This window comes from Muntiacus reevesi, chromosome 12 (genome assembly GCF_963930625.1).
Source record: "Muntiacus reevesi chromosome 12, mMunRee1.1, whole genome shotgun sequence".
Lineage (NCBI taxonomy): Eukaryota > Metazoa > Chordata > Mammalia > Artiodactyla > Cervidae > Muntiacus > Muntiacus reevesi.
In genome coordinates this window covers 47,596,339-47,622,470 of record NC_089260.1, presented here as the reverse complement: position 1 = coordinate 47,622,470, position 26,132 = coordinate 47,596,339, and the positions used below count along the sequence as shown (strand labels likewise).

Here is a 26,132-nt window from a genome sequence, read left to right as displayed (position 1 = left end):
GGCCAGAGGAGCCTGGTGGGCTATAGTCCAAAGGGTCGCAAAGAATTGGACACAGCTGAGCGACTTGAGCATGTCATCTATACCCTCCGTTTTATCTCTTTATTTCACACAAATATGAATGGACTGAATGTGTGTATGGAGTGTGTATTTTTTCTTTATTTTAAAGCAAAGACTGAAAAATGAAGAGCTTATTCGGTTAGCTGAAGAAAGACGAAAAGAAGCAGAAAGAAAGAAGAAAGAAGAAGAAGAAAAGCATAACTTACAACTTCAGCACTACTATGAAAGAGAAAATATGGTAGGGGAAGATACAAAGGTAAGTTTCAGACAAAAATGTCTGTGGAACCCATTGTTTAACCCAGTTTCCCTGTAAAAGTAGAGTGGTCAGCAAAAAGGAGAGAGCAGAGACGGTGCTTTTGTCTCCACTTTCGTCCTGGTGCTTTTCTGGGTGCATGCACCAAACCTCCTGTCCTAGATGATGTCACTGTGCTTTGCTGTGTCTTCCCTGCTGGGAACAGAGTAGTCTTGTTCCCATGGTCTGTAGACCAGCACCCTACAAACTGTTCCTGATAAGATTGAAAGTGTTTGGAAACTGTTGTAGCAATTTGTCATTATAGTTTTATGTCTGTTGAATCTGTTAAAAAAAAAAAAAAAAAAGTTGGGTTTGGATTTTGTAACATCTATTTAACAGTTTTTATTTAGCTAGTACAGTTGACGCTTGAACCAGGGTTAAGCCCAGGGGTTAATGCATAGTGTATAATTGATAACTGGCCCTCCATACCTGCAGTTCCTACACGTCTGTGTAATCAGCCCACCGCTGCCTGTAGTACTGCATCATTTGATACAGAAAAATCTCTCTGGAAGTGGACCTGTGTGGTTCAAACCTCCATTGTTCAAGGATCAACTATAATTCATTCTTACTCTTTTATGCATCTGTCCTCAATAGATTGGAAATTAAAAAAGAAACTTGTGGCTCACTGCAGATTGATTTGAAGTCCATGTTTCTGAGATGGAGGTTGATTCACCCTTAGGTGCGTGAATCAGTTATTAGACAGGTGTTTTCTCTCTAGAAAATCAGTTGGCCCTTATGAAAATTCAGTTCATATATTTGCTTATATTTCAAAGCTATATTTAAGATTTACTATGTACAATATCACTTGTTTAGTCACTGTCATGTCCATCTGTTTTGCAACTCCTCTGTCCATGGGATTTCCCAGGCAAGAATACTGGAGTTGGTTTCCATTTGCTTCTCCAGGGGATATTCCTGACCCACGAATTGAACCCACATCTCCTGCATTGGCAGGCGGATTCTTAGTTCTCAGCCCATAGTATCACTAGGGACTTAATAAAAATGCATCTTCCTGGTCTCGTCTACAGTGTAGCTGATTTGTTGTTGTTCAATCACTAAGTCATGTCCAATTCTTCGACCCCATGGACTGCAGCATGCCAGGCTTCTTTCTCCTTCACTGTCTCCCGGAGTTTGCTCAAACTCATGTCCATTGAGTCGGTGATGCCATCCAAGTATCTCATCCTCTGTCTGCCCCTTCTCCTCCTGCCCTCAGTCTTTCTCAGCAGTATTTGATTTACTAAGTGTGGTTTAGTAACCCATAGGGGTTTGGATGCAGTTGGCTTGTGAACCATACCTTGGAAAACCCCGTATCTTGTAGGTTTAGCCCAATTTAATTTTTAAAATATTGTTTTCAGGAATTTAGATTTATGCAGACATTATTTCTTCTAAGTAGAGGTGACAAAAAGATTACTTTCAACCAGTGTGCTGCTCTGCTATATTTATGGTGTGTTTTGGTACATTGTTCAATATGTAATCTTCTGCAGATCATGTGAGCCATTTCTGACTGGTGCAAATATACTCTTTGAATTTCTTACCCCCAGGTTTTATGGTGATAGAAATAAGTATTCACAACTTGAATTTGCTGAAACGTTGTTTGAAGGGGAATCTATGAGTCAGATCTATATTTTTGTTTTATTTTCAGTGTTTCAGGAATATAAGGCAAATATCCTTCATTCTTAGGATTTATAATTGGATATATATTTTCTCAGCCTTTTAAAATATATCAGTCAAGTGTCATATCATTCACATTTTTAATTGATAATGTTTGTTTTTTAGAGCAGTGTTTGGTTTATAGCAGAATTGAATGGAAAGAGAATATTTTATTGTAAAATTGATTATTTGAAAAGGAAAGTTGTTTCTCACAGTTCTGCTTCTGCCATTTATTGCACCTAAAAAAATGCTTAGGGATATGTAGTTTTATGACTGTTTTACAGTTTAATTGTGATGTATCAGAAAGTTTTAGAGCAGCTTTGTTCCTTTTAACACATTTTACCCTCAGTTTTGAAATTACCATTGTTAGCTGTTATTTTTTAATTTATGTAGGCCTAAAATATGTTTGTCTACTCTTAGTTTTTACTTTTTTGTCTGCATTTTAAATTTTTAGTCTGTATATTTTAGTTTGTTGAAATTTGCTTTTTATCCTATTCTGAGTTATAATCTTAATGAGGTATTGAATCCATTTATGTTTATCATGGCCAATGTGTTTGATCATATTAATTGAATGTCTGACTTTTTTGTTTGTTTTTGCTCCCTTAACAGTTAATCATTTGTTATGTGGACTATACTTTCTTTGCTTCATTTTTTGCAGTCCTTTAGAAGGTTTAATTTGTTGCTATACTTCTGCTTGTGGTCACCTAGAGTTTCTTTTTAAATTTTGTCTCTGATATATTTCTAATTGTATTAGTCACTAGTGAAAGTAATATTTGATTTTGTACCATGCAGAATGAACAATTAACATCCACCTTTTTACATACACATTTATATTTTTACCCAGACAATCATTATTGAATTTTATTGAGAGTATTTGTGTTTCCAGCATTTTGATTTTAATATGAAGTTGGGAGCTATTAACTTTATTATACCATGATCTGAAACCCTGTTTTCTTCTCTCATGGAGATGCAGAGCTCTGCCCTGACCCGTGATGTTCCTGGTGACAAGGGAATCTAGATTTTAGAGACTGATTTATATCATTTTCCCAGAAAGGGTTTTTGTTTCTTTTTTGTTTTATCCTATTTCTTTTCATTATTAAGACAGTTTTTTACTTTGGCTATATATTTTTATTTTTGCTGCTTTCCCAATATCTGGCATGCGATTTTTTTCTTCAGTTTGTTGAATTTTTTAATCCTAGTCTGATAGTCATATTCTTTAATAAGGATATGTAAATCCATTTGTTTATCCTAACTAATATATTTGATCTTACATAACTGAATTTCTGACTTCTTGGGTAGATATGTTTTTTAATGGAACGTAGTTGATTTATAATATCAAAATATTGGTTTTGAGTGCACAACATAGTGATCTTATTTTTTATAGATTTTTTGGTAAATATTTTATTAAAATAAAGCAATAGTAGTTTGAACCTCTTTGGTGGTCTTATTAACTATCGGGGTGTGTGTGTTTGCATATGTGTATGTATGCATATGTGTGTGCATGCACACACGTACATGTTGGGGTATGTGTATACACACATATACACATGTTGGGGAGTATGTGTGTACATACATACATACACATACATGTGTTTCCCGCCCCTCCCCCCACACCAGCAGTTGAGACAGCCTTCTCCTGTAATTCCTGCTCTTCGGAATAAGATTGCAAGCAGACTCCAAAGACCTCCTTCAGTGGACAGCATTACAACTTCCTTTACTCAGGTATATGCTTTTTCTTTTGATTTGTTCATCCAAGATTAAGGGGATTGATTGAGATTTTCTTATTCATCTTAATTAGTTAGATTACTTTTTTCAGATCTGAAACATAGATGATGTTTACCTTAACTTGTCTGTTTCTTCAGTTCTAAATGGTAATACTTATAAATGATAAAACTTTGGAGTCCCAAAGTTTAAATTCTTTTGACAGCTCATAATATAGCATGTGGCTCTTGTCCAGGTCCCTCAGGAAGGCTTTTTCTTTGATAATATATCTACTAGCTAGTTGTAGTTATGCTAATAAAGTCCCTTGTACTTTAGACTGAATTACAATTAAAAGACAGCCAGGAAAATGTTCCAGAAAGGGTTGATCCTTGAGTTGACTCTTGAAGAGTGAGTAGGAATTTGCCAAAAAGAGGATGAGGAAGAGCAACTTCCAGCACATGCAGAAGCTTGGAGGGAACTGTAAGCCACTTGGTAGCATAGAGAATACATGGTTTGGTCTGGCTTGATAATGCCTGACCATGAAGTAGGGGAGGTGAAGGTTAGAACATATGCAGGGTGTTGTATGGAGTGCTGGAGGGCTTGCTTCATTCCATAGGATACCAATTACTAGAGGCCAATTACTAGAATAGACAGAGAAATGTATTAGAATGTCTTCCTAACCCCACCCTCGGTGGTTCTGGTTTAGTAGGTCTGTGGTCATGTATGGTGTTCATGTAATGTTTTAAGTAGGAAAATGACATGGTTGTGTTTGCCTTGCATAATATTCTCTCAGGCAGTGGTATGGAGATGCATCATGGAGGTGGAGCAAAACTGTAAAGTTAAGATGCTTTTGCAAAAGTCCAGATGTGATTTTGAGGACCTAAACAATGGCAGTGACATTAAGAACTGTAAAAGGGTGACAACTTCAAGATATGTTGATGAAACACAGATAGTGGTATACTGACTGTGTGGTGGGTCGGAGTCAATGACCACTTTATATAGAGTAGGCAGTTGAAAATACATGTCGTGGCCAAGGAAGGAGCTCTGCACCGGATTTGTAGTTTGGAAACTCACTAACATTACTGCCTAAGTAGTACGATTGTCTCGTGTATGTTCAGGGGAAGTAAAGGGCTGAGGATCTAACAGTAGAGAATTATCACCACTTAGAGCAAGGAAATAAAGTGTCAGTGATAGTAGTTGCTACTGGCCAGGTAAAATAAGGGCTTAAAATGCCCATAGACTGCATCGCTGAGGGATCACTTGGTAGGAGATGCAAAGGCAGTGGCTGCAAGGTGAGGAGTGAGTGGGAATAAGGAAGCAGGCGCCATACTACTGCACATACTTTTTTTTTTTTTTTTCTGAAGAATGACTGTGAAGGAAGGAGAGAATGGATGCTAGATAGTGAGTGATGAAGGGTGAAGTTAGTTTTTTAAGCACAGACAGATAGAAAGGTGGTATAGAAAGAAGAGTAAGGGATGGAGGAGGTGGGGGACACCTGTCAGATGCAGAGCACAGGTGAAAGTGCTGTCTGGCTGGGGAAGGCCTCTCCCATGGTAGTGGGAAGAAAAAATAGATGTAGGTAAGTTTATAGATAGATTGGTTGGGAATCTGGATTCTCTTACGTTTTTTTTAATTCCTCTTTTAAAACTTCTGAGTAGGGAAGACATATACTGAATTTATCTTTGTCGTGATTGTTAAACAGGACAGTTCTGTGTCCATGGCACAGTCTCCTCCGGTACCTGCCAGGAAAAACCAGCTTCGTGCAGAAGGTAGAGCTGACTATTAAACCTGTAATCTAGACTGTTTCTTTTTTTCTGACTTTCTTGTTCTGAAAAATAAGAATCACAGAATATTGCAAAATAGTTTAGAGAGGTGCTATGCACCCTCCCTGTAGCTTTCCTCAGTGGTGCAATATCACAACCAGGAAATTGGCATTGGCATGCTCTATGGACCTGCGTCTGGTTTCACTTACACTAATTTATGTGTTTGTGTGTGTAGTTCTGTGAATTTTATCATGTGTAAATTGTGTAACTACCACACAATCAAGGTTACAGAACTGTCCATCATCACAAAGGAACTCCATTGTGCTGCCCCTTAATAGGGGAAGGCACTCTCTCCCTCCCCTCAGGAATGTTTCTAAATGTTTGAAATTCTTGTATTATCAGAAGTGTGTTTGTGGGTCTTAATAATGTTCATATAATGCATCTATATATAAAGCCTTAAAAATAACTTTCCATAAAAATATAACTGAGCATTTTAGCTTTATAAGTCAGGTTATGTTTAGTGTTTAACCTTTTATTCATGTATCTCTCTTATTTTTCACTTACTGATGGGAATTTTCAGAGGAGAAAAAAAATGTAATTATGAAATTATCAGAAATGAGAAAACAGCTTCGTAGTGAAGAGCGACGTCTGCAGGGGCGGTTACTACACATTGACAGTGACGACGATGTTCATATAAGGCAAGTGCTGAATTCCATGTTTTTGTCTGTTCCTGTATTCTTTTCTGTCAGAATCAGGAATCAGAATCTGTCCAATAATTCTACAGTTTTGGAACAGGATTAATTATCATAAACCCACATCTATTAGAATTTTGCAAGCCTGAAAAACATTTTTAATGGATTGTTGGTGAACTTGTAATGATTCAAAATGCTTTCCCCCGCTGACCAGAAGAAGCAAGCTAAATAATCATAGTCTAGTGGAGGGACTCAGTAGGTGTCGCAGTGGTAAAGAATTGGCCTGCCAGTGCAGGAGACTCGGGTTCCCTCCCTGGGTCAGGAAGATGCCCTGGAGGAGGAAATGGCGACCCACTCCAGTGTTCTTGCCTGGGAAACCCATGCACAGAGGAGCCTGGCAGGCTGTGGTCCGTGGGGTCACAGTCACACACGACTGAGCACATTTGACAAGCAGCAAGCAAGGGAGGGGACTCAGTACAACTAATACAAAATAATGTGTGATTTCTTTAGTCTATTTGTGTTTGTAGTGTGTGGTATATTTTCTTTCTTTTCTCTTTTTGGCACAAGAGCTCTTTCTTTAATTAGCTAATATGCTATTCACATTCTTGAATTTTATGTAGATAAAGTTGCCTTCATAAAATGTTTCATTACAGTTGTGAAATCTATTCACTGTGAAAATATGGGATATTTAATGAATATTGATTTAACCAAATACAAAATATTTTAAGTTGAGCATTTTAATTGTCCCTCTGTACTGCCAGTAATGTATTTATGGCAGTGGTGATGACAGTGGTAGTAATGATAGGAGGAAGAAAGAAAAAAAGAAAGAAGTAGGACTTTCTTAAGGCAAACCAAGAGTCTTATCCTTTTAAATAGGATTAGACAGTGACAAATCAGTAGTGGGAACAGACCATTCTTCAAGCTCTGTCTTTAGGATAGATTGCCTCACTACAGAGAAATCACTGCATGAAAAATAATTGACTAATTTAGGACTCAGATGGATTCAGAAGTTGCTTTGTAAGCTAGGTGATAAGGAATTTCAAGATAGGAAAGTTATAGCTGAAGAAGACATAGACTCAGTTCAGTTCAGTCACTCAGTCATGTCTGACCCTTTGCAACCCCATGAACCGCAGCACGCCAGGCCTCCCTGTCCATCACCAGCTCCCGGAGTCCACCCAAACCCATGTCTATCGAGTTGGTGATGCCATCCAACCATCTCTTCCTCTGTCGTCCCCTTCTCCTCCTGCCCTCAATCTTTCCCAGCATCAGGGTCTTTTCAAATGAGTCAGCTCTTCGCATCAGGTGGTCAAACTATTGGAGTTTCAGCTTCAGCATCAGTCCTTCCAATGAACACCCAGGACTGATCTCCTTTAGGATGGACTGGTTGGATCTCCTTGCAGTCCAAGGGACTCTCAAGAGTCTTCTCCAACACCACAGTTCAAAAAGCATCAATTCTTCTGCACTCAACTTTCTTTATAGTCCAACTCTCACATCCATACATAGATATAGACTAGACAATTATAAAACAATCTCCTTACCTGCCCTTTTTGGTCTTCTAAAACATCAGGCATAGAAACTTGGTCATTGAAGGGAAAATAATAATAGCAGAAAACTTCAGAAATGGAATAACCAAAGACAGTTACTTTTTAAAACTGTTTTTTAAATATTTTCCTTCAGCAGTGTGTTGTTTCCTGAAATACGTATGTTCCAGCAAAATAGCTTATAGACTACCAAACACTTCTGATCATTTTTGCCAAAAGGCCTCATAAGTTTTCTAAAGCAGTATTCTTCAAACTGTAGGTTGCAGTCTTTTAGTAGTTTGTAAAATCAATGCAAGTGGGTAACTACCACATTTTCTTTGAAGAGTATTTATCTAAAAAAAAGTTTATTTTGGCATAATTTTAGATCATAGGAAAGTTGCAAACAGTTTCTATAGACCCCTCACCCATTTCTCCCTGTTGTTAACATTACATTCACAGGATGTTTGTCACAACTAAGAAGCTGACATTGGAATATTAACCACAATCTAAATTCCAGACTTTATGGATTTTTCCAGTTCTTCTATAGCATCTTCTTTCTGTTCCAGGATTTAGTCAGTACAGGGCACCACACTGCGTTTAGTTGTCATGTCTCCTAGTATCCTCTGATCCAGGACAGTTTTTCACTCTTTCCTTGTATTTTTATGACTGTGACAGCCTAGGGAGATATTGGCTGGCTGTCCTATAGAATGTCCTCCAGTCTACATTTGTCTGATGTTTTCTCATGATTAGGCCAGGATTAAGGGATTTTGGAAAGAGTAACACAGGGTAGCCTTCTCATCACATTGTATCAGGGGGTACAAGATGTGCATGTGATGGAACCACTAAGTTTAGCACACTCTGAAACCACCACTAAGTTTAGCACACTCACAAGAATTGAGAGGTGGTGGGAATAAGCTTCATCTCCTGGAGAGGGTGTTATCTACGTATATTTAGAATTCTTCTGTTAGAATTCTTCTATAAGAAAGATTGTCCCTTCTCCTCCCTTTGTTTAGTTATCCAACCATTTACTTATGTCACTCTTGTTACATGTATATTTATTTTGTACTTTTTGTTATCATCCAGTATTATTTGTGGTGTTGCTTAAGTTGTTGCAACTTTGGCTACTGAGACGTCTTTCCTGTTGGCTCCTGTGTCTCTTTGACATGTCCCATCCTTTTGTTTTTTTGAGCACTTTTTTACTCTGTTGCTGCAGGAGGCTCCAGGTGTATTCCTTGCCCCTGCCCTGGAATCAGCCATTTCTCAGGAGTCCTGGTTCCTCTTGGAGAACCGTGTCTATAAACCAGGCTCTTGGTGGACATAGCTAGATAATATGTACATGTACTAAGTCATAAACATCTGTTATTTTTACTGTGTCTTATCAATTTGTATATGCATTCAATTATACTGATATTTATGACTGTAGTCCAGGATATGGTAGGATTTTAATGTAGCATGTTAACCTACGTAATATGCTTCACTTAGATTTTTGTCAGCATTCTCTAGGCGTGTTCTGGCCTAAGTAAACAAGGTGAGGAAATGTCAAGATATAGACTGGCTAGGTAATGGAATGTTAACCCAAGGTGGTAATTTTCAACAAAGAATTATTCTGTAGTAGGTCAACTACTTCAAAGTAGTAGGTCAGTATTGGTTTTCTATATTTACTTTCAAGATGTTATAAATGCCTTAACTGTTGCAACTTTCCATATTCCAGACATGCATATTCAATTAAATGTAATGAATTATTGACATTTTTCATTCATAAACTGAAGACTATATGTGCTCTTTTTTTGGCAAATCAGTATAGAAAAGAGAAACCAGGCAGCTTTTCAGTTTTCTCACTTGCAAATCTTGCATAATAATTTCTACCCCATGAGATTCTAGTGAAAAATAAATAAATGTATGTATTGGAAAGTACCTTGTAAATTCTGTGTGCTAACTTAAGTTAGATAATATATGTTAGAATTGCCATCGTTTAGCAAGAATTAGTTAAATATATTTTACTTCAGTGTAGTTTTCACTGTGTATTGTGATCAGAGACATCTTAGTGTTGGTTCTTTATTCCAGTTTTATAAATAGTTTCACAAAAAGAATCTCTTATTTGTTAATTAATTCACCATATTATTGAGTTCTTCATGTATGTTAGGCACAGATGATGCAGTCAGACGTATAGTAAGTAGCAGAGCTGGTCTTTGAATCTTGATTTCTTTGACCAAAGACTAGTGTTTCTACTGTATGAACATTTTAAGGTAAAACTAACTCATTCTATTCTTCCAATAAGATACTTTGCTTCCGAGCATTTTGAAAGATTATAGTGACCTTATAAATAACCTATTTTAATTAATACAGGGAATTGAAATAACAGCTACTAGAATAAATTTTTATAATATACTGTAGTGAAAGATGCCAAATTTCTTGTATAGGGAGTTAAATGTCAACTCAGGTTTTCTTCCCATAAAAACACCTTTATCATAATTTATTATCTATAGGAAAAGAGAAAGTTCCATGGATGTGTTTGATATGGCTAGACATCGGTTACAAGCTCCTGTCAGAAGACCATCACCTAAGAGCTTAGACTCTGCTTCTTCTCAGAATATTCATGACTTTAAGGAGCTGAAAGACAGAGGTAAGAATGCTGCTATTTTAAAGGTAGAGCCATGTGAAACAAATTGCCAGCCCAGGTTGGAGGCATGAGACAAGTGCTCAGGGCTGGTGCACTAGGATGACCCAGAGGGATGGGATGGGGAGGGAGGTGGGAGGGGGGTTCAGGATGGGGAACACATGTAAATCCATGGCTGACTCATATCAGTGTATGGCAAAAACCACTACAATACTGTAAAGTAATTAGCCTCCAAATAATATAAATAAATGAAAAAAAAAAATAAAGGTAGAGCTTGAGTGTTCTACCCATATTCAAGGGTCTTTAAAGACATTTGTATCCTTTTCCTTAAGTAAAGTTCCATTTATGGTATCTATTTTAAGTGATAATGAATAAAACTCTTCTGTATTACTCTAGTTCTTTAGTTTACCAGTCTGGTGGATAGAGCTTTGGTGTGGCTATTTTGCAGGGCATACAGCTCTTAAAGCCACAGGAGTGGATTAGATCAGTGACATAGTGTAAAGAGTGGCACCTGGCATTTAGTGGAAGATGGACAGCAAGATGAGCTTAGGAAAGAGATGAAGAAAAGTCAGTGATTAGAGGAAAAGCAGGAGAATGTCAATCCTGAAACTGAGGGAACAGAGTCTGCCAGGGAGGAGGGTTGTGTAAAGTGAATATTGGAAGGTGTCAGTCACATCAGAGGTCACTGGTGACCTCAAATAGATCTTTTTGGCAGAATTATTGGATCAGAAGCCAATTACGTTTGGAATGAAGATTGAATAATTAGGAGGCATGTTGTTGGAGGCATAAGCATAAGAACCCTTGGAAGAAGCATGGCTGGGAAGGGGGATCACAGGGTCCTGGAGGAACTTGTTAGGATGCTGATGTGAAAGGTGTTGGAGAGGTAAGAGGCTTGTAGTGTAGGGAGGGAGGGAATGGCCGCTGAAGAGGGCAGAGTCCCTGAGCAGCGGAGGAAAGGAAGGGTTGTTGAAGGAAGGGAGTAAAAAGTGTGATGCAGCCACTTAGAAGGAGGAGAGAAAGCTCATTAGGGAAGTTGGCTTGCCAGGGTAACAAAGGCCTGGGAGACTGAAAATGAGTAGGGGAACCAGAATGTGTTATGTGTGATTTTTACTCAGGAGCAGAGGAGGCAGGCTGTTGGATGGTGGTCATATAACCTATACCAGATGAGTTTACTTCTGTTTCTCATTATAAAAGTAGTACCTATTTTAGAAGTTTTGAAAATCTACAGAGAGAGGGAAACATCTCTTTACTCAATCACCTAAATATAAAAACAGTTGATATTTGTTATATTTACTAGTCTTTCTGAGCTTAATTAAAATGAGAAAGATAAAAGCTAGATGTAATTATGTTACTCAGTTTTATTTTCCACTTAGATATACATGTCATCAATTACATATACCATAGTTATGTTTTTATGCTATCATTTATTGATTGCTTATTATATGCCAGGTATTATATTAATCCGGTAGGTCTTAGAATTTGGTCAGGAGACTTTTTGAAGTCAAAATTATGTTTATTATAAACTAAGTCATTATTTATCCTTTTAATTTTTATTTTTTCCTGTGTGTACAGGTTTTTGAGAAGTTTTATGGCATGTGATAACTTCATTGCTCTGAAGCTAATAGAATGTGTTTTTGTATTTTCATGTTTTAAAAGTTTCTTAGTTTTAATTTCTAATGTGATGTGTGGGACAGTGGTGAATAAAACCTCTTTGGGGGTTCTTAACTTTTTAAGAAGGTAAGGAGATCTTGAAAACAAAAAGGCTTAAACCATAAAATTGAGGCATTCATTTCCCTGTTACCACAACTAGTTCTCATTCATCATATGACTTGTTGTTAATGTCTCTTGTTTTTACGGAGGAAACAGTCTGGAAGTGGGCAAGTCAGGTGAAGCCACGTCCATGTGTCCAGAGCCTCTTCTGTTAACTTTGCTCTTAATCATTTTCTAACTCTAAGATATTCAGCATGTTCCCATTTTCCACTGTTGTTATGGAATAAGTTCTGGCTGGCTGCTTGTTGCTTTAAAAAGTCAATACTTGTAAAAGTTGGTAGGAAGGAAAGTTGTTGTCAATCAGAATGCTGACAGTCTAGGGAGATGGTAGACTCAGTGTCCCCCTCAAAACCATCTCCAAAGATTCTGCTGGACCATGAAACTTCTTAAATGGAAGAAGGGAAGTAATCTCAGTTAATCAGTGAGATGGGGGTCAGAGTCTTCGGCCTCCCCCATTGCGTGCAGGCTTGTGGACTCCTCCTGATCTTTCTTTAGATGCTGTCTGATTCACATGGTTTGTTTACGAGATTACTGAAGGGGAAGCTAGGAAAGAGATATGGTCATCTGTTAATCACCTGTTCTTCACTTCTACTTGATATATGGAAAGAGTCAACAAATTAGGCAAGGTATTGCGTGATCAAAAGATTTGAAAGGTGTGCTAGGGCTTCAGGTAAGTAGAGCTTGGAGTGCCTGGTTTAAGGTTAGTGACAAGACAAAGGGACCGCCTGCAGAGAATTCTTTCCTGCCAAAAGCTGCTTACAAACCCCCACTTGTCAGAACGTCTTTCCATTTCTGTGGAATCACGTGTGAAGGTCCCTTTTTTGTAACTTCATGCTGACACAAGATGCTGTATTAGAGATGTTGACATGCTCTGTAGCATCTCTCTGCTGGCAGTCATAGTTGCCCATTTACATATATGGGCAGAACAAGCTACAACTATTTGATGCCCACAAAGATATCAGTTAGTATGAGCAAAAGTGTTAATCCCATTCTCTTGAGGCCAGTTCTTGGAACTGTCCTAGCCATAAATTCAGTACTGCTCAAGATGGAGCAGTTTATGTTGTGACTGCAGTCTGGTCATCATGCACTTTCCCTCTGGTGAGAGTTCAGAGTATCTGTAGAACAAGTCAGGAATTGCAGCAGACACAAATCTGGAACTCTGTTGTCCTAATAAGCTTGCTTTTTGGTAACTCACGGAGGCCTGGGAGATTTCAACCTTTCTATAAACAAGGGGGTAGGGGGTGGGGCACAGGATTTTGCTTGATTCTACTATGGGTCAAAAGATTTTTAAATGTGTGAACTATATCTTTATTCTCAAGATTTAGAAATTAAGGTTTAACATTTTCATTCTGATCAGTTGATATTCTTGAACTTGTGCCATAGGTGAATTCTTAGACTGTCATTTCCTCCAGATATGATGTCCCTCTTAAAGCTCCAGCTGGCCTATATTTTTACCTTGTTTTTGTTTTTTGGCATGATATTTACAAATATTAATTGGCCAATAACATTATGTTTCCGTTTTTCCAGTATATTTGAGGGCTCAGCTCTGATTCATTGTCTGGTGGCTGCCAGAGTCACAGCCATCTGACTGACGGCTTAGATGCTCCTGCACATGGTTGCAGGCTCTGGGTAGCTTCTTGGGGAAGTGGGGAGTTGGGATGGAGTATGTGGCAGTAAGGTACTGCTTGTTCTGGGGCTCCCTTATAATGTTGAGTTTGTGAAAATGTATTTATTTAAAGAATATTAATTTCATGTTTATTAGTTGTATGATGATGTGCTTTGACTTTGCTGATCTCTCATTATTTATATTGTTCCTTGATTTTGAATTTAGGTTATTTCATATGTTATCTATAGTGAAGTTTTATAAAATCTCATTTGGAAACAAGATTTAACTTGATTACATAACTTATTTTTGTACCAGATTCAGAAACACGAGCTGATCCGAAATCTATGTACCCGGATGATCCAAGAGATAATGACACCTTGGAGATAGAACAGCAAGCCTTGCTAAGAGAGCAGCAGAAGAGACTGAATAAACTAAAAATGCAGGAAGGTGCTAAAGGCAAAAAATAATCATTGCTATTTCAGATCGTTTCAGTGGGTTGTTTTTCTGTCGGCTTTCTTTCTCCATCTGTAATATTTCTGCCATCTCCAATGCAGGCAGCCTCCAATGGCAGCCCCACGCTCACATGCCCCTTTGGTCTGTAGTCCCAGAAAAGAGTAAGTCCCAGAGAGGGCCGTGATTGGCTGTCCATGCATGAGCGGAGTCCATCCATTCACTGTAGCCAGAAGAGTTGAGTGCCTTGACGAGGCCAGGAGACATCTGCACTAGGGGAAAGAATGCCTGGCATACACACCAGTGTCCTGGGGGACATTTCTTTCCTTTTTTTTTCTTTTTTTTTTATTATTATTTTTTTACACGTGTTCCCCATCCCAATCCCCCCCCCCCCCCCCACCTCCCTCTCCACCCGACTCCTCTGGGTCCTCCCAGTGCACCAGGCCTGAGCACTCGTCTCATGCATCTCACCTGGGCTAGTGATCTGTTTCACCATAGATAATATACATGCTGTTCTTTTGAAACATCCCACCCTCATCTTCTGGGGGACATTTCTACCATGTGTGTCTGTGGGTTTTGATAGAGCATAAAATCTTTATAAGTAAGCCCCATACTGGGCTATAAGTATATCTCTGTGTAATTAGCTAATCAGCAGATAACTTACTGAGTGCCTGCTATGAGCGTGGGTACTGCCCCATATCCAGGGAGTATGGGGATGAATGAAATATGCTGCTGCTCCCAAGGAATTTATATTCTACTGGAGAAGTTAGATGCTAAGTAAGTGTGATGAATGTTGCAAAGGAGAAATCTAGGGTCCCTTGGGAGTGTGTAACTGGAGGTGGGGTGGGCACCCAGGGGTGGAGTGGTGCTAGTGGCCTCAGAGAACATGGATGGGTCCTGCATGACCCTCTCAATATCTCACCAGCTTTGCCGGCCTTCAGGCCATTGAGTGCAGCCATGGAAAATGAGTCATAAAAATACAGCAGTTAAGTAACAAGAATAGAAGGAGACGGTCCTACCAGTTATTTTTAGGAAAATTCAAAACCCTACTTAGCAGGCTTGTCTGACCAGGAGAATCTGAGGAGCCTGTTTTGATCACATGAGAGGATCACAGGAGTAAGTTGTGTACCACGTCAGGCCCAGACACAGGGCAAGACTTCAGTGAAGGGGATAGGGGACGTCCTCCCTCCGTCTTTACAGAACTTTTAACAGTGGTCTTATTGATCACCCTCTGACAGCAGAGTAACCCAGAGTCCATGATAAATAGTAGGCATATTATTAGGAGAGAGGAGAGAAGCAAGTACAGTCTTCAGTCGTTACACCCACTTTGGTGGAACTTTCCCTTAGGTGACCTAGCTGATGATCTGATCTGGTGTGATCTTGGCAACTTGGGGACTACTTATGGGCTAATTTCAGCCTATGTGGATACAGCTCCATTTTGGCACTGAGGGTGTATACCCACTGTGGCAACCACCCCAGTTTCTACCAAACACTGTGATGACTTAATTCATAAGAATATGATGTAACTCACAACAATCAAAAACATGGCTATAAAATATTTTAAGAAGGAATACAGGCTACCATCAGTAGTCTATTTATTCCCAAAGGCAGTAGCTAAAAGGATAAAATATGCTATTCAGAGGAACACATCAAACCCTGGTCAAATCAGAGAGGCCTTTGGGATAGCTGATCCAAAAATCTTCACCCCTGAAACCAGGGGCCTGGAGTTGAATTCATTTCCTTCAGTGCCACATAAGGGAGTTGTTTAGCTCTTCTCAACAATTTTCTACACAGATTGCAGAAATATGAGAGGAGATGGTTATGTTTCTATAGGCGTCAGTTTTAAATTCACAGTGATTTTTTATGTATTAAATGTGAATGGAAGAATTTTATGCAACTGGAATGAATTGGGTGCTGGGTTATATTTATTGATAAACAAGAAGTATCTTTAAAATATTCTGAAATATGATCATTGAAAAGTAATTTCCAGTAAGGGATTAACTACAAAAGATGCTCTAAAATTTATTTGTAAAGTATTTTCTAACCTTTTATCTCGTTTTTACCCCTCACTGACTACAGTTGACTTGGATGCTGTCCCAAGCACTAAAGTACGAGACCACAGAATGGTAAGAAAAGTTATAATTTTTCAAGCTAGTTTTTGAGTGGTAGAAGATTTTAGGAACATGATAAGGGAGTATTCCAATTTTGAATTCTTCAGAAATACTGAGTTAAGAAAGAATTTAAATCTTGTCCCATCAGTGTTATGGGTAGGTAAAGTCTAATGTAGAGAAAGCTTACTGTAATGACCAAGAATAGGACTATAGAGCTAGGCTGTTCAGGTTAGTATGTTTTTAGCTGTGTGACTTTAGGCAAGGTACTTAATCTTTTATTTAATCTTTCTTTGCCTCAGTTTCCTAGTCTGTAAAATGGGATGATAGTACTTATCTCTGAGGGTGGCTATAAGATTAAAATCAATTAATATCTGCAAACACATAAGAATAGGCCTAGCATGTAGTGATTTCTCCATAGATGTTTATTATTAACTGGATTAAAAAAATGGCTCAAAGGCTATTGTGAGGATTAAATGAGATAAAACATTAAAAACCCTTGTGCAGCCTGTTCCATAATGAATGTGATCAGTTTTAGTGCAGGCAGTAGTGGTGGGAGTAAGAGGCTGTAATACATACAGTGGTGAGACCTGTAAAGGGCGCAACTTATCCTGAGAAAGAGATATCTGTGCAAAGACTGAAGGGGGGATGAGCCATTTTTGTTCAGCAAATACTTGTGGAACACTTAGTATGGACCAGATAATACTGTACGTGCCTGGCGGCACAGGAGTGAACAAAAATCTTTGCCTTCCAAGGGATTACTTTCACTCAGTTGTGTCCGACTCTTTGTGACCCCGTGGACTGTACAGTCCATGGAATTCTCCAGGTCAGAATACTGGAGTGAGTAGCTTTTTCTTTCTCCAGGGGATATTCCCAAGCCAGGGATTGAACCCAGTTCTGCATTGCAGGCAGATTCTTTACCAGCTGAGCCACAAGGGAAGCCAAGAAACAAGGAGAAATTATAAAATATTTAGTTGGTAGGTCTAAGATGCTCACTAGACAGACAGTTGGGAGGTGGTGAATAGATGGCTAAGAGAAAAAGTTTGGGGAAAGATTGAGGTTGGAAATAAATTTAATCTTCCCCACACTAATAATACAGGTAATATTATCTCCATTTTCAGATTTTAAAAATAAGGCTCAGCTAGGCTGCTACTTGCTCAGTGTTACCAGTTGGTGCTGGCTTTGCACTGATGGTGGTGGTAACAGTCTCACAGCAGCAAGTCCATACCCATACTACCTGCGAGGTACTTGGTGTGTATTTGCTCTGAAGTTCACAAGGTCTGCCTACCCCCGTTTTACTTAAGAGGAGTCTCAGGCCACGATCACACAGCCAGTGAGCAGTAAAGTCCACGTCTGGACGCAGGCTGAACCCTGTCCCACATTACCGGAAATGCATGGACATCTTTTCTAAACACGCTGTAGGTTCCTCTGTATATGACAGCACATTGCAAGCCCGACACTAGCATTACTTGCCTACTCTTACATCCCGGTCTATCGTGCTGTGTCTTTGGGACACGTGCCGCCCCACGGGGCTGTCGTTATCCGAGGGCACGCCTCTCCCCTCGGGAGCGTGACCCACTCCATAGCAGAAACTCCTTCTCTATCTCCAGTATCTCACACGCAGGAAATACTAAGTGCACTCAACAGATTTATTGAAAGAATAAATAAATCTTGACAATGATTTAAAGACTTTAAATGTTTAATTTGGTTCATTGCTTCACACTCTATTATATATTTATCAGTGGTAATGTAACTGTTAATAATAAAAGGTCTTTTCCTGTGGTTTCTAGGCATTGGAATGTGGTGGAAGAGGGAACCAGCCAGTCCTACTTCTCTCCATGCACTTTTGCTAGTTTTGGGGAATGTGGAGACTTGTGCCTCTTTGTACAGATATGTTGTTTTTTTACACAGGACTAATAAAAATAGTCATTAATATATGATGTTCCTTTTAGCCCAGAGATGACACTGATGATTTCTTGACAAACTCATTATTAGAATCTGATAGTGCTTTTATTGGTGAGTATGTTTATTTTAGCAATCTATTTGTTTAAATATTTAGCATTATTTATATTCAGGTGTTTTTCTCCACACCTAAAAAATCAGTACTTTACTCTTTGTGCTGTGCTTAATTACTCAATCATGTTCGACTTTTTGGACCCCATGAACTGTAGTCCACCGGGCTCCTCTGTCCATGGGATTCTCCAGGCAAGAATACTGGAGGGATGTTCCTGACCCAGGAATCAAACATAGGTCTCCTGCACTGCAGGCAGACTCTTTACGACTGAGCTATGAGGGAAGCCCACTCTTTGTTTGGACCTCTTTAAAATTAAACTTCAGTGCCCTGCAAATGGCAAGAAAATAAGACAAACCCAGAGACAGGGAGAAAATATTTTAGAAAGCATGTCTAATAAAGAACTCCTATCCCAAGTACACCAGGAACTCTTAAAACAGTTAAGAGAACAGCCCTGTTCAAAGATGGGCAAAAGATCCAGACACTTCACCACAGAGGATGGCAAGTAAGCATATGAAAAGGTGCCCCATGTACATCCTTGTCATTAGGGAAACACAGGTCACGTGTCATCAGGGAAACTCAGATCAACACGAGACACCACCACATACCTATGGAATGACCCAGATTTGGAACACAGACACATTCTGCCAAACGCTGGCAGAATATGGAGCCAGAGGTACGCTAACTCATTGCTGGTGGGAATGGAAATCAGTACCATCACTTTGGAAGACGGTTTGGTGGTTTCTTACAAAAGTAAACATACCCTTACCATATGATCCAGCATTCACACAAAGGAGTTGAGACTTATGTTCACACAGAAACCTGCACACAGATGTTTTTAGCAGTTTTATCCATAATTGCTAAGATCTGGAAGCAACCAAGTTGTCTCTAAGTAGATGAATGGATATACAGTGATAGATCTGGACAATGCAGTATTATTCGGTGCTAAAAAGCATTGACCTACAAACCCAGGAAAAGAAATGGAGGAACCTTGAATGTTTGTAAGGGAAAGGAGTCAATCTGAATAATCTACATGTTGTATGGTTTTAACTATGACTTTCTGGAAAAGGTAAAACTATGGAGGCAGTTAAAAAAAAATCAGTGGTTGCCACAAGGTTACAGCAGGGGGAGGAATGAATAGGTGAGACACAGAGGATTTTAGGGCGGTGGAGCTATCCTGTATGATACTGGAATGGTAGATATGTTAACAGCCATAGGGTGTACAACCCCAGGAATGAACCCTAATTATGGACTTACAGCGAAAATGATGTGTCATTGTAGGTTCATTGATTTTAACAAATGTACCATTTTGTGGGGGCTGTTGATAGATGGGTAAGCTTTGAATATGTGGTGGCAGGGGGTTTAATAGGAATTCTCTGTGCCTTCCACTCAGTTTTACTGACCTTAAAAACTTGTAAACAAAGCGTTTAAAAAAAGAGCAAGTGAGTTATTGGTGTATAATAAAGAAGTCAGAAAACTTTATTTTTGGAGTTTTAGAAAAGCCCACTTCTCATTCAATAGAATATAGTTATTGCTACTTTAAAAAAAAACTATAATTTCAGAAATTTGAGTATCAATTATATATTAAATGATAGTATTGTATCAATGTTACATTTCCTGAACATGGTACTGAGATTGTGGCTGTACAATCTGTGGCCCTTGTTCTTAGATGGTGTCTGCTAAAGCATTTAGGGACGAAGTATCATCATGTCTTTAGCTTACTATTTTTTGTTCTGCAAAAAATAAATAAGCCCCACAAAATATTACATTGTAGAATTCCATATGGAATCTTAGGAAGAGTACACATCTGGAGACTGACAGCAGATCAGTGTTCACATGGGCTTGGCAGGTGGAAGTGGTGGAGTGATTTTGTCAGCACAAATGAGCTTTTTTGAGGTGATCAAAATTTCTAAAACTAGAGTATAGTGATCATGCAGTTCTCTAAAAATCACTGTATGTTTATTGTGGGCAGATTTTATCATATGTAAGTAATATTTTAATATAACTATTAAAAGACAGCCTTGGATTAGCTCTAAATGGATACGTGAAAGGTGGATGTTCACTGCTTCCCCCCATGATCTCTAGGTGCGCATGGCGAGACGTACCCTGCCATTGAGGATGGGGGCTTCCTGCCGCTGTCTCCGCTGCCCTCTGCCAGAGAGCGCAGGAGGAACAAACTGAAAGGATTGGACTTCGTATGTATGAAATGTTCTCTTGTTTTTCCAAGTTTAGGAAGGAGAGGTCTGGGCTGACTCATGCCTAAACTGGTGTGGTCCAGTAAAGAAAGAGAACATGCTCTTGATTAAGCTGGACATGGGTCGGAACTGAGGCTCTGCCACCAAATGCTGGACGACCATGGGCAGGTTACTGGGACACAAAGGTCCTCTGAGTCATAACATATAATTGATTCCTTTTTATTGCCAAGTAATATTTCATGATAAGGATATTCCACATTTTTTTTTTCAATTGTTTATTCAACAATGGATAGACATTTGGGTTGTTCCCACTTTTTCTCTGTTATCAATATAGTAGCTTTTAACGTTAGCATACAGATGTTTTCTGATCCTATAACATCTTGAGGAAGTACCAGACTGTTTTCCAAAGTGGCTGCTCCATTTTACGTTCCCACCCTGTGAACAGTCTGAAGGTTCCAGTTTCTCTACACCCTGGCCAACATTTGTTAGCGAGTGTAAAGTATTATTTCATTGTGGATTTGATTTTGTATTTTTCTGACAAAATGATACTGAGCATCCTTTCTTGTGCTTCTTAGCTGTTTGGAGATCTTCTCTGGAGATAGGTCTATTCAAATCCTTTGCTCGTTTTCTAATCGGGTCATCTTTTCATTGTTGAGTTCTAAGCTCTTTATAGATTCTGGATACAAGTCCTATATTAGACTTAACAAATATTTTCTTGATGGTGTCCACTGAAGTACAGAAGCTTTTGATCTTGACAGAGGTATAGCTTATCAATCCTGTTTTTGCTTGTGCTTTTGCTGTCGTATCTAAGGAACCATTGCCTAACCCATGATCGTGAAAGTTATTTCTGTGTTTTCTGCTAAGAGTTTTAGCTCTTAAATTTAGGTCAGTGAATGCACTTTGAGCTAATTTTTGCAAATGGTATGAGGCATAAGGGTCCAAATTCGTTATTTACATGTAGATATTGTTATTCTGGTACCGTTTGTTGAGAAAAATCCTAGTGAATTTTATTGGTTTTTCTGCCCCTAAGTATAAGGGCTTATTTTTGGACTCTCTATTTCTATTCCACTCATCCATGTCTACCCTTAGGCCAGGACCAGGCTGTCTTGGTTAGTATAGCTGGACTGATTCTTAGCCCCTGATGTTTCAGTTTTTCCTTTTGTGTTTTGTAATTCCCCACCTTTATCCACTCTGATAGCATTTATATGTTATCACTAAATGCCTTACCTTCATCTGAGCCTGCAAGGATAAACACAAGTTAGAATGTAAATGCTACAGATTTAATTTTATTCATCACTATACAGTTATCAAGGTTAAGAACATGTTTTGATTCACTGGTTTATTGTGAACATATTTGATGTTAATGATCATTTCTGAAGTTCTGTTTTCTTAATTACAGGATAACAGTCACCCTGATGTGCCACCAGATGGTGTCTCTTTAAAATCTGTATCCAGTATAAATATTGATCAACTTAGAATGAGAAATGAAGAACGAATGAGAAGACTGAATGAACTTCAGAATAAACCTATTACTGCAGGTAAAAGGTCAAGTATAATAGCCAACAGCAGATTCGGTGAAAACTCAAACCTGCTTCATGGAAGTTTTCACTGATGGCTGAGAGAGGAAGTGAGTTCTAAATCCTTTGAGTTGCACAGCCTAAGGATTAACTTTGCAGCAGATTCTTCCTACTGGAGAGAGTACCCCTTTTCAAGTGGATTCTAAATAGATAAGGTTTTTTTGTGTTAAACATATCCAGACTTTGCTTTCAGCAGGGAAAATGTTGATTTGTACCGGTGTCTTGCTTCCCTACTGAAGAAGTTTTTCAGTTGCTCAGTCATGTCCGACTCTGCGACCCCATGGACTGCAGCGTGCAAGGCTTCCCTGTCTGTCACCAACTCCTGGAGCTTGCTCAGAATCATGTCCATCGAGTCAGTGATGCCATCCAACCATCTCATCCTCTCGTCCCCTTTTCCTCCTGCCTTCAATCTTTCCCAGCATCAGGGTCTTTTCCAAGGAGTTGGTTCTTTGCATCAGGTGGCCAAAGTACAGGAGCTTCAGCTTCAGCATCAGTCCTTCCAATGAATATTCAGGACTGATTTCCTTTAGGATGGACTGGTTGGATCTCCTTGCAGTCCAAGGGACTCTTGAGTCTTCCAACACCACAATTCAAAAGCATCAATTCTTTGCACTCAGCTTTCTTTTAGAGTTCAACTCTCACATCCATACATGACTACTGGGAAAACCATAGCTTTGATTAGACGGACCTTTGTTGGCAAAGTAATGTCCCTGCTTTTTAATATGCTGTCTCTGTTGGTCATAGCTTTTCTTCCAAGGAGCAAGCATCTTTAAATTTCATGGCTGCAGTTAACCATCTGCAGTGATTTTGGAGCCCAAGAAAATAAAGTCTGTCACTGTTTCCATTGTTACCCCATCTATTTGCCATGAAATGATGGTACTGGATGCCATCATTTTCGTTTTTTCAATGTTGTGTTTTAAGCCAGCTTTTTCACTCTCCATTACTTTCATCAAGTGGCTTTTGAGTTCCCCTTTGCTTTCTGCCATGAGGGTGGTGTCATCTGTATATCTGAAGTTATTGACATTTCTTCAGGCAGTTTTGATTCCAGCTTGTGCTTCATCCAGCCTAACATTTCACATGATATACTCTGAATATAAGTCAAATAAGCAGGGTGACAATATACAGCCTTGATGTACTCCTTTCCCAATTTGGAACTGGTCTGTTGTTCCATATGCAATTCTAACTGTTGCTTCTTGACCTGCATACACATTTCTCAGGAGGCAGGACAGGTGGTCTGGTATTCCCATCTCTCCAAGAATTTTCCATGGTTTGTTGTGATCTTCAGTCAAAGGCTTTGGCATAGTCAATAAAGCAGAAGTAAATGTTTTTCTGGAATTGTCTTGCTTTTTCTGTGATCCAGATGTTGGCAATTTGATCTCTGGTTCCTCTGCCTTTTCTAAATCCAGCTTGAACATCTGGAAGTTCACGGTTCAAGTATTGTTGAAGCCTGGCTTGGAGAATTTTGAGCATTACTTAACTAGCATGTGAGATGAGTGCAGTTGTGCAGTAGTTTGAACATTCTTTGGCATTGACCTTCTTTGGGTTGGAATGAACACTGACCTTTTCCAGTCCTGTGGCCACTGCTGAGTTTTCCAAATTTGCTGGCATATTGAGTGCAGCACTTTGACAGCATCATCTTTTAGGCTCTGAAATAGCTCAACTGGCATTCCATCACCTCCACTAGCTTTGTTCATAGTGATGCTTCCCAAGGCCCACTTGACTTTGCATTCCAGGATGTCAGCACTGAAGTGACAGATTATCAGAAGTCAACTTTAAAACCTTGTTCTTTATATAACACATCTTTTATAAATTTGTAGTAGTATAAAGAAATTTTTTTTAACCTTTTTACTTGGCTTTCTGTATGTGGATAAAGCAAAAAAGCTTCAGAATAGTATTTTCTTTTTAAATGTCAAAATATAGGTTTTTTTTGTTTTTTCATCATGCAAGGCATTGCTGTATCTCACATCTTTGGTGAACAGTGGGTTAAAAGCTTGATCACTGAGCAGAGGCAGACAGGACACTTCCTAAAGCAACTCATGAGCCACCATGGCCAGCTCTTGGCCACCTTCTTTATGGCACTGCTATCAGTCATGAGGATAATACGATGATAATATAGTAATAAGCCCTATTATTAGCTTTAGCAAATAGCAGAGTGGTCTATTTGAACAATTCACCTTTTTCTGTTAGACTACATTACAATAATTTTCTAATAGCTATTTTTTTAAGATTTTTGAAAGATATATTTTAGATACAACCTTTAATGTTGTATTAATTTAAAACTGTACTCATACCATCTCTATCAAGATATCATGTGTGCTGACTGTAGGAATTTCTTACCAAATACCAGACAACATGGTAGACTGATAAGTACTTTTCATACCATACCTAGAAAAATGTGGACAGTGGGAAAGAATGCTTTCTTTCTGGCTAAAAGACATTTTAATCTGTACTGAGAATTACCTATTCCTCAATTTCTTTTAGAACCAGTAAGTTGAATTAATAGTGAACAAGGATATACTTAAATTGAGAGAAAATAAACCATTTGAAGTATCTTTTTCAGAAGAGTTTCAACTTCTGAACTTTTTTTTAAAACATTGTCCTTTCAAACAGTTTTTGTTTGAAATTTTGTTGTAGATTGATTGCTCATTGCATTGATTGCACATGTCCCTTTGCTGAACTAATGCTTCACAGACCAGGAGATGTAATTTAAAAAAAAAAATTGACATCACAGGGTAGGGAAGACAGATTTTCCTATTATATCTAATGAGAAGTTAAATAGAGAAGCTCTGCATATAACTAATTAAAAGAATGAAAAATGAGAGCTACGTCTTAATGGAATAAATAAAACCTCTTAGATTAGGTATAAGAATGGAAGTAATTCCATCCCTGTCTAATGTTTCCCTAAAATTACCTTATTTCCTTAAAGCAGTGTTAGGAGTATTTCCAAAACCTCGCTAAAAGCAGAAAAAAAGTTTGGTGTGGCATCCTTCAGGGGACACAGAGTAAGACTGTGGACACTGTTCTAGTCATCTGGTGTCACCTGCTGCCCTTGAATCCCTGTGGGTGCTGGGACCATAGTCACCTTGCTCAGTTCATCCTGGCTTGTTCCTGGGTTTGCTTTCCTATCTCTATAAGGAGGGGTGTGGACAAAACAGGGCAGTTTAGAACACAATGCTGTGGAGAAATGCAGAGCTTAATGGGTTAGAATACAGGAGGTCTGCTCCAATCATCTACCTGCCGCTCCTGTTACCTGAGTCGTCTCTCTTGCTTCCTTTAGATGATGAGAGTTCACTGTTTGACCCTGATGACATCATGAGGCACCGGGGTGACGACGGATCAAACTCTGTAGCCACTGAGCCCTGGCTCCGCCCAGGCACCTCGGAAACACTGAAGAGATTCATGGCGGAACAGCTGAGGCAGGAGCAGCAGCAGGGTCCTGGCAAACCAGGCGCTTTCACCTGGCAGGGCCTGTCTACTGCACACGGTTAAGATCAGTCTGTACTGGACCCAGTAGTGCCTTTGAAGGTGGAAGGAATGTGGAACCTGAACCTGAATAATGTGTGCTATTTTTGGCCTGTACATGGCAGTTACTCATATTCCATCTGTATATAAGGTATATTTTTTTCCATGATGATGTATATGATGTATTTATATTACGTACATAAATAAAAAGCCATGGCTATTAATTTATATAATGTAGAATTGTATAGAATTATTTTTGCACAACTTTGCCATAAAGTGGGGTGGTAATGAACTCTTGGAATCAACTACCATATGTGCATTATTTTAAATTCTGCTTGTAAGATAAGGTGAATAAAACAAGTATCTTAACAGTACTGTAAGAATATTCTTTGCTATATGTACATCTGCTATTATTATCACTATTCAAAATCATTTCTTCACTTAGTAAATATACTGGTTATAGCTGTTGCTCTGTAATCACAATCAGATGTGCTATTTCTCATTGATAACTACTGACTCAGTGATAGAGTTGTTAGTGATTATATTCCTGTGAGCCATGCACTTACATGTCCCATCTTTCTGCCTCTATTTTTGTGCCAATGAAGGCAGTAAGTTTGCTCTTTATATGATGTAACTACTTCTTGATAAAAATAAATTATTTTTA

General features: G+C 38.8%; 1 protein-coding gene across 11 annotated transcripts in view; it reads left to right on the top strand.

Annotated features, from left to right (window-relative positions):
* The window catches only part of CSPP1 (centrosome and spindle pole associated protein 1), a 116,847-nt gene extending 90,715 nt beyond the window's left edge, over positions 1–26,132 (top strand). For 10 of the 11 annotated variants that reach the window (XM_065903498.1, XM_065903495.1, XM_065903494.1 and 7 more), the window contains 11 exons: positions 167–313; positions 3,614–3,718; positions 5,400–5,466; positions 6,041–6,158; positions 10,159–10,295; positions 13,981–14,112; positions 16,195–16,241; positions 18,176–18,239; positions 20,320–20,429; positions 21,829–21,967; positions 25,284–26,132. In XM_065903498.1, coding sequence (XP_065759570.1) covers positions 167–313; positions 3,614–3,718; positions 5,400–5,466; positions 6,041–6,158; positions 10,159–10,295; positions 13,981–14,112; positions 16,195–16,241; positions 18,176–18,239; positions 20,320–20,429; positions 21,829–21,967; positions 25,284–25,495 — 1,278 coding nt within the window. In that variant the 3' untranslated portion in view covers positions 25,496–26,132. Of the gene's footprint in view, positions 1–166; positions 314–3,613; positions 3,719–5,399; positions 5,467–6,040; positions 6,159–10,158; positions 10,296–13,980; positions 14,113–16,194; positions 16,242–18,175; positions 18,240–20,319; positions 20,430–21,828; positions 21,968–25,283 lie in introns of those variants that run through there. The other variant, XM_065903499.1, reaches the window with a different exon arrangement.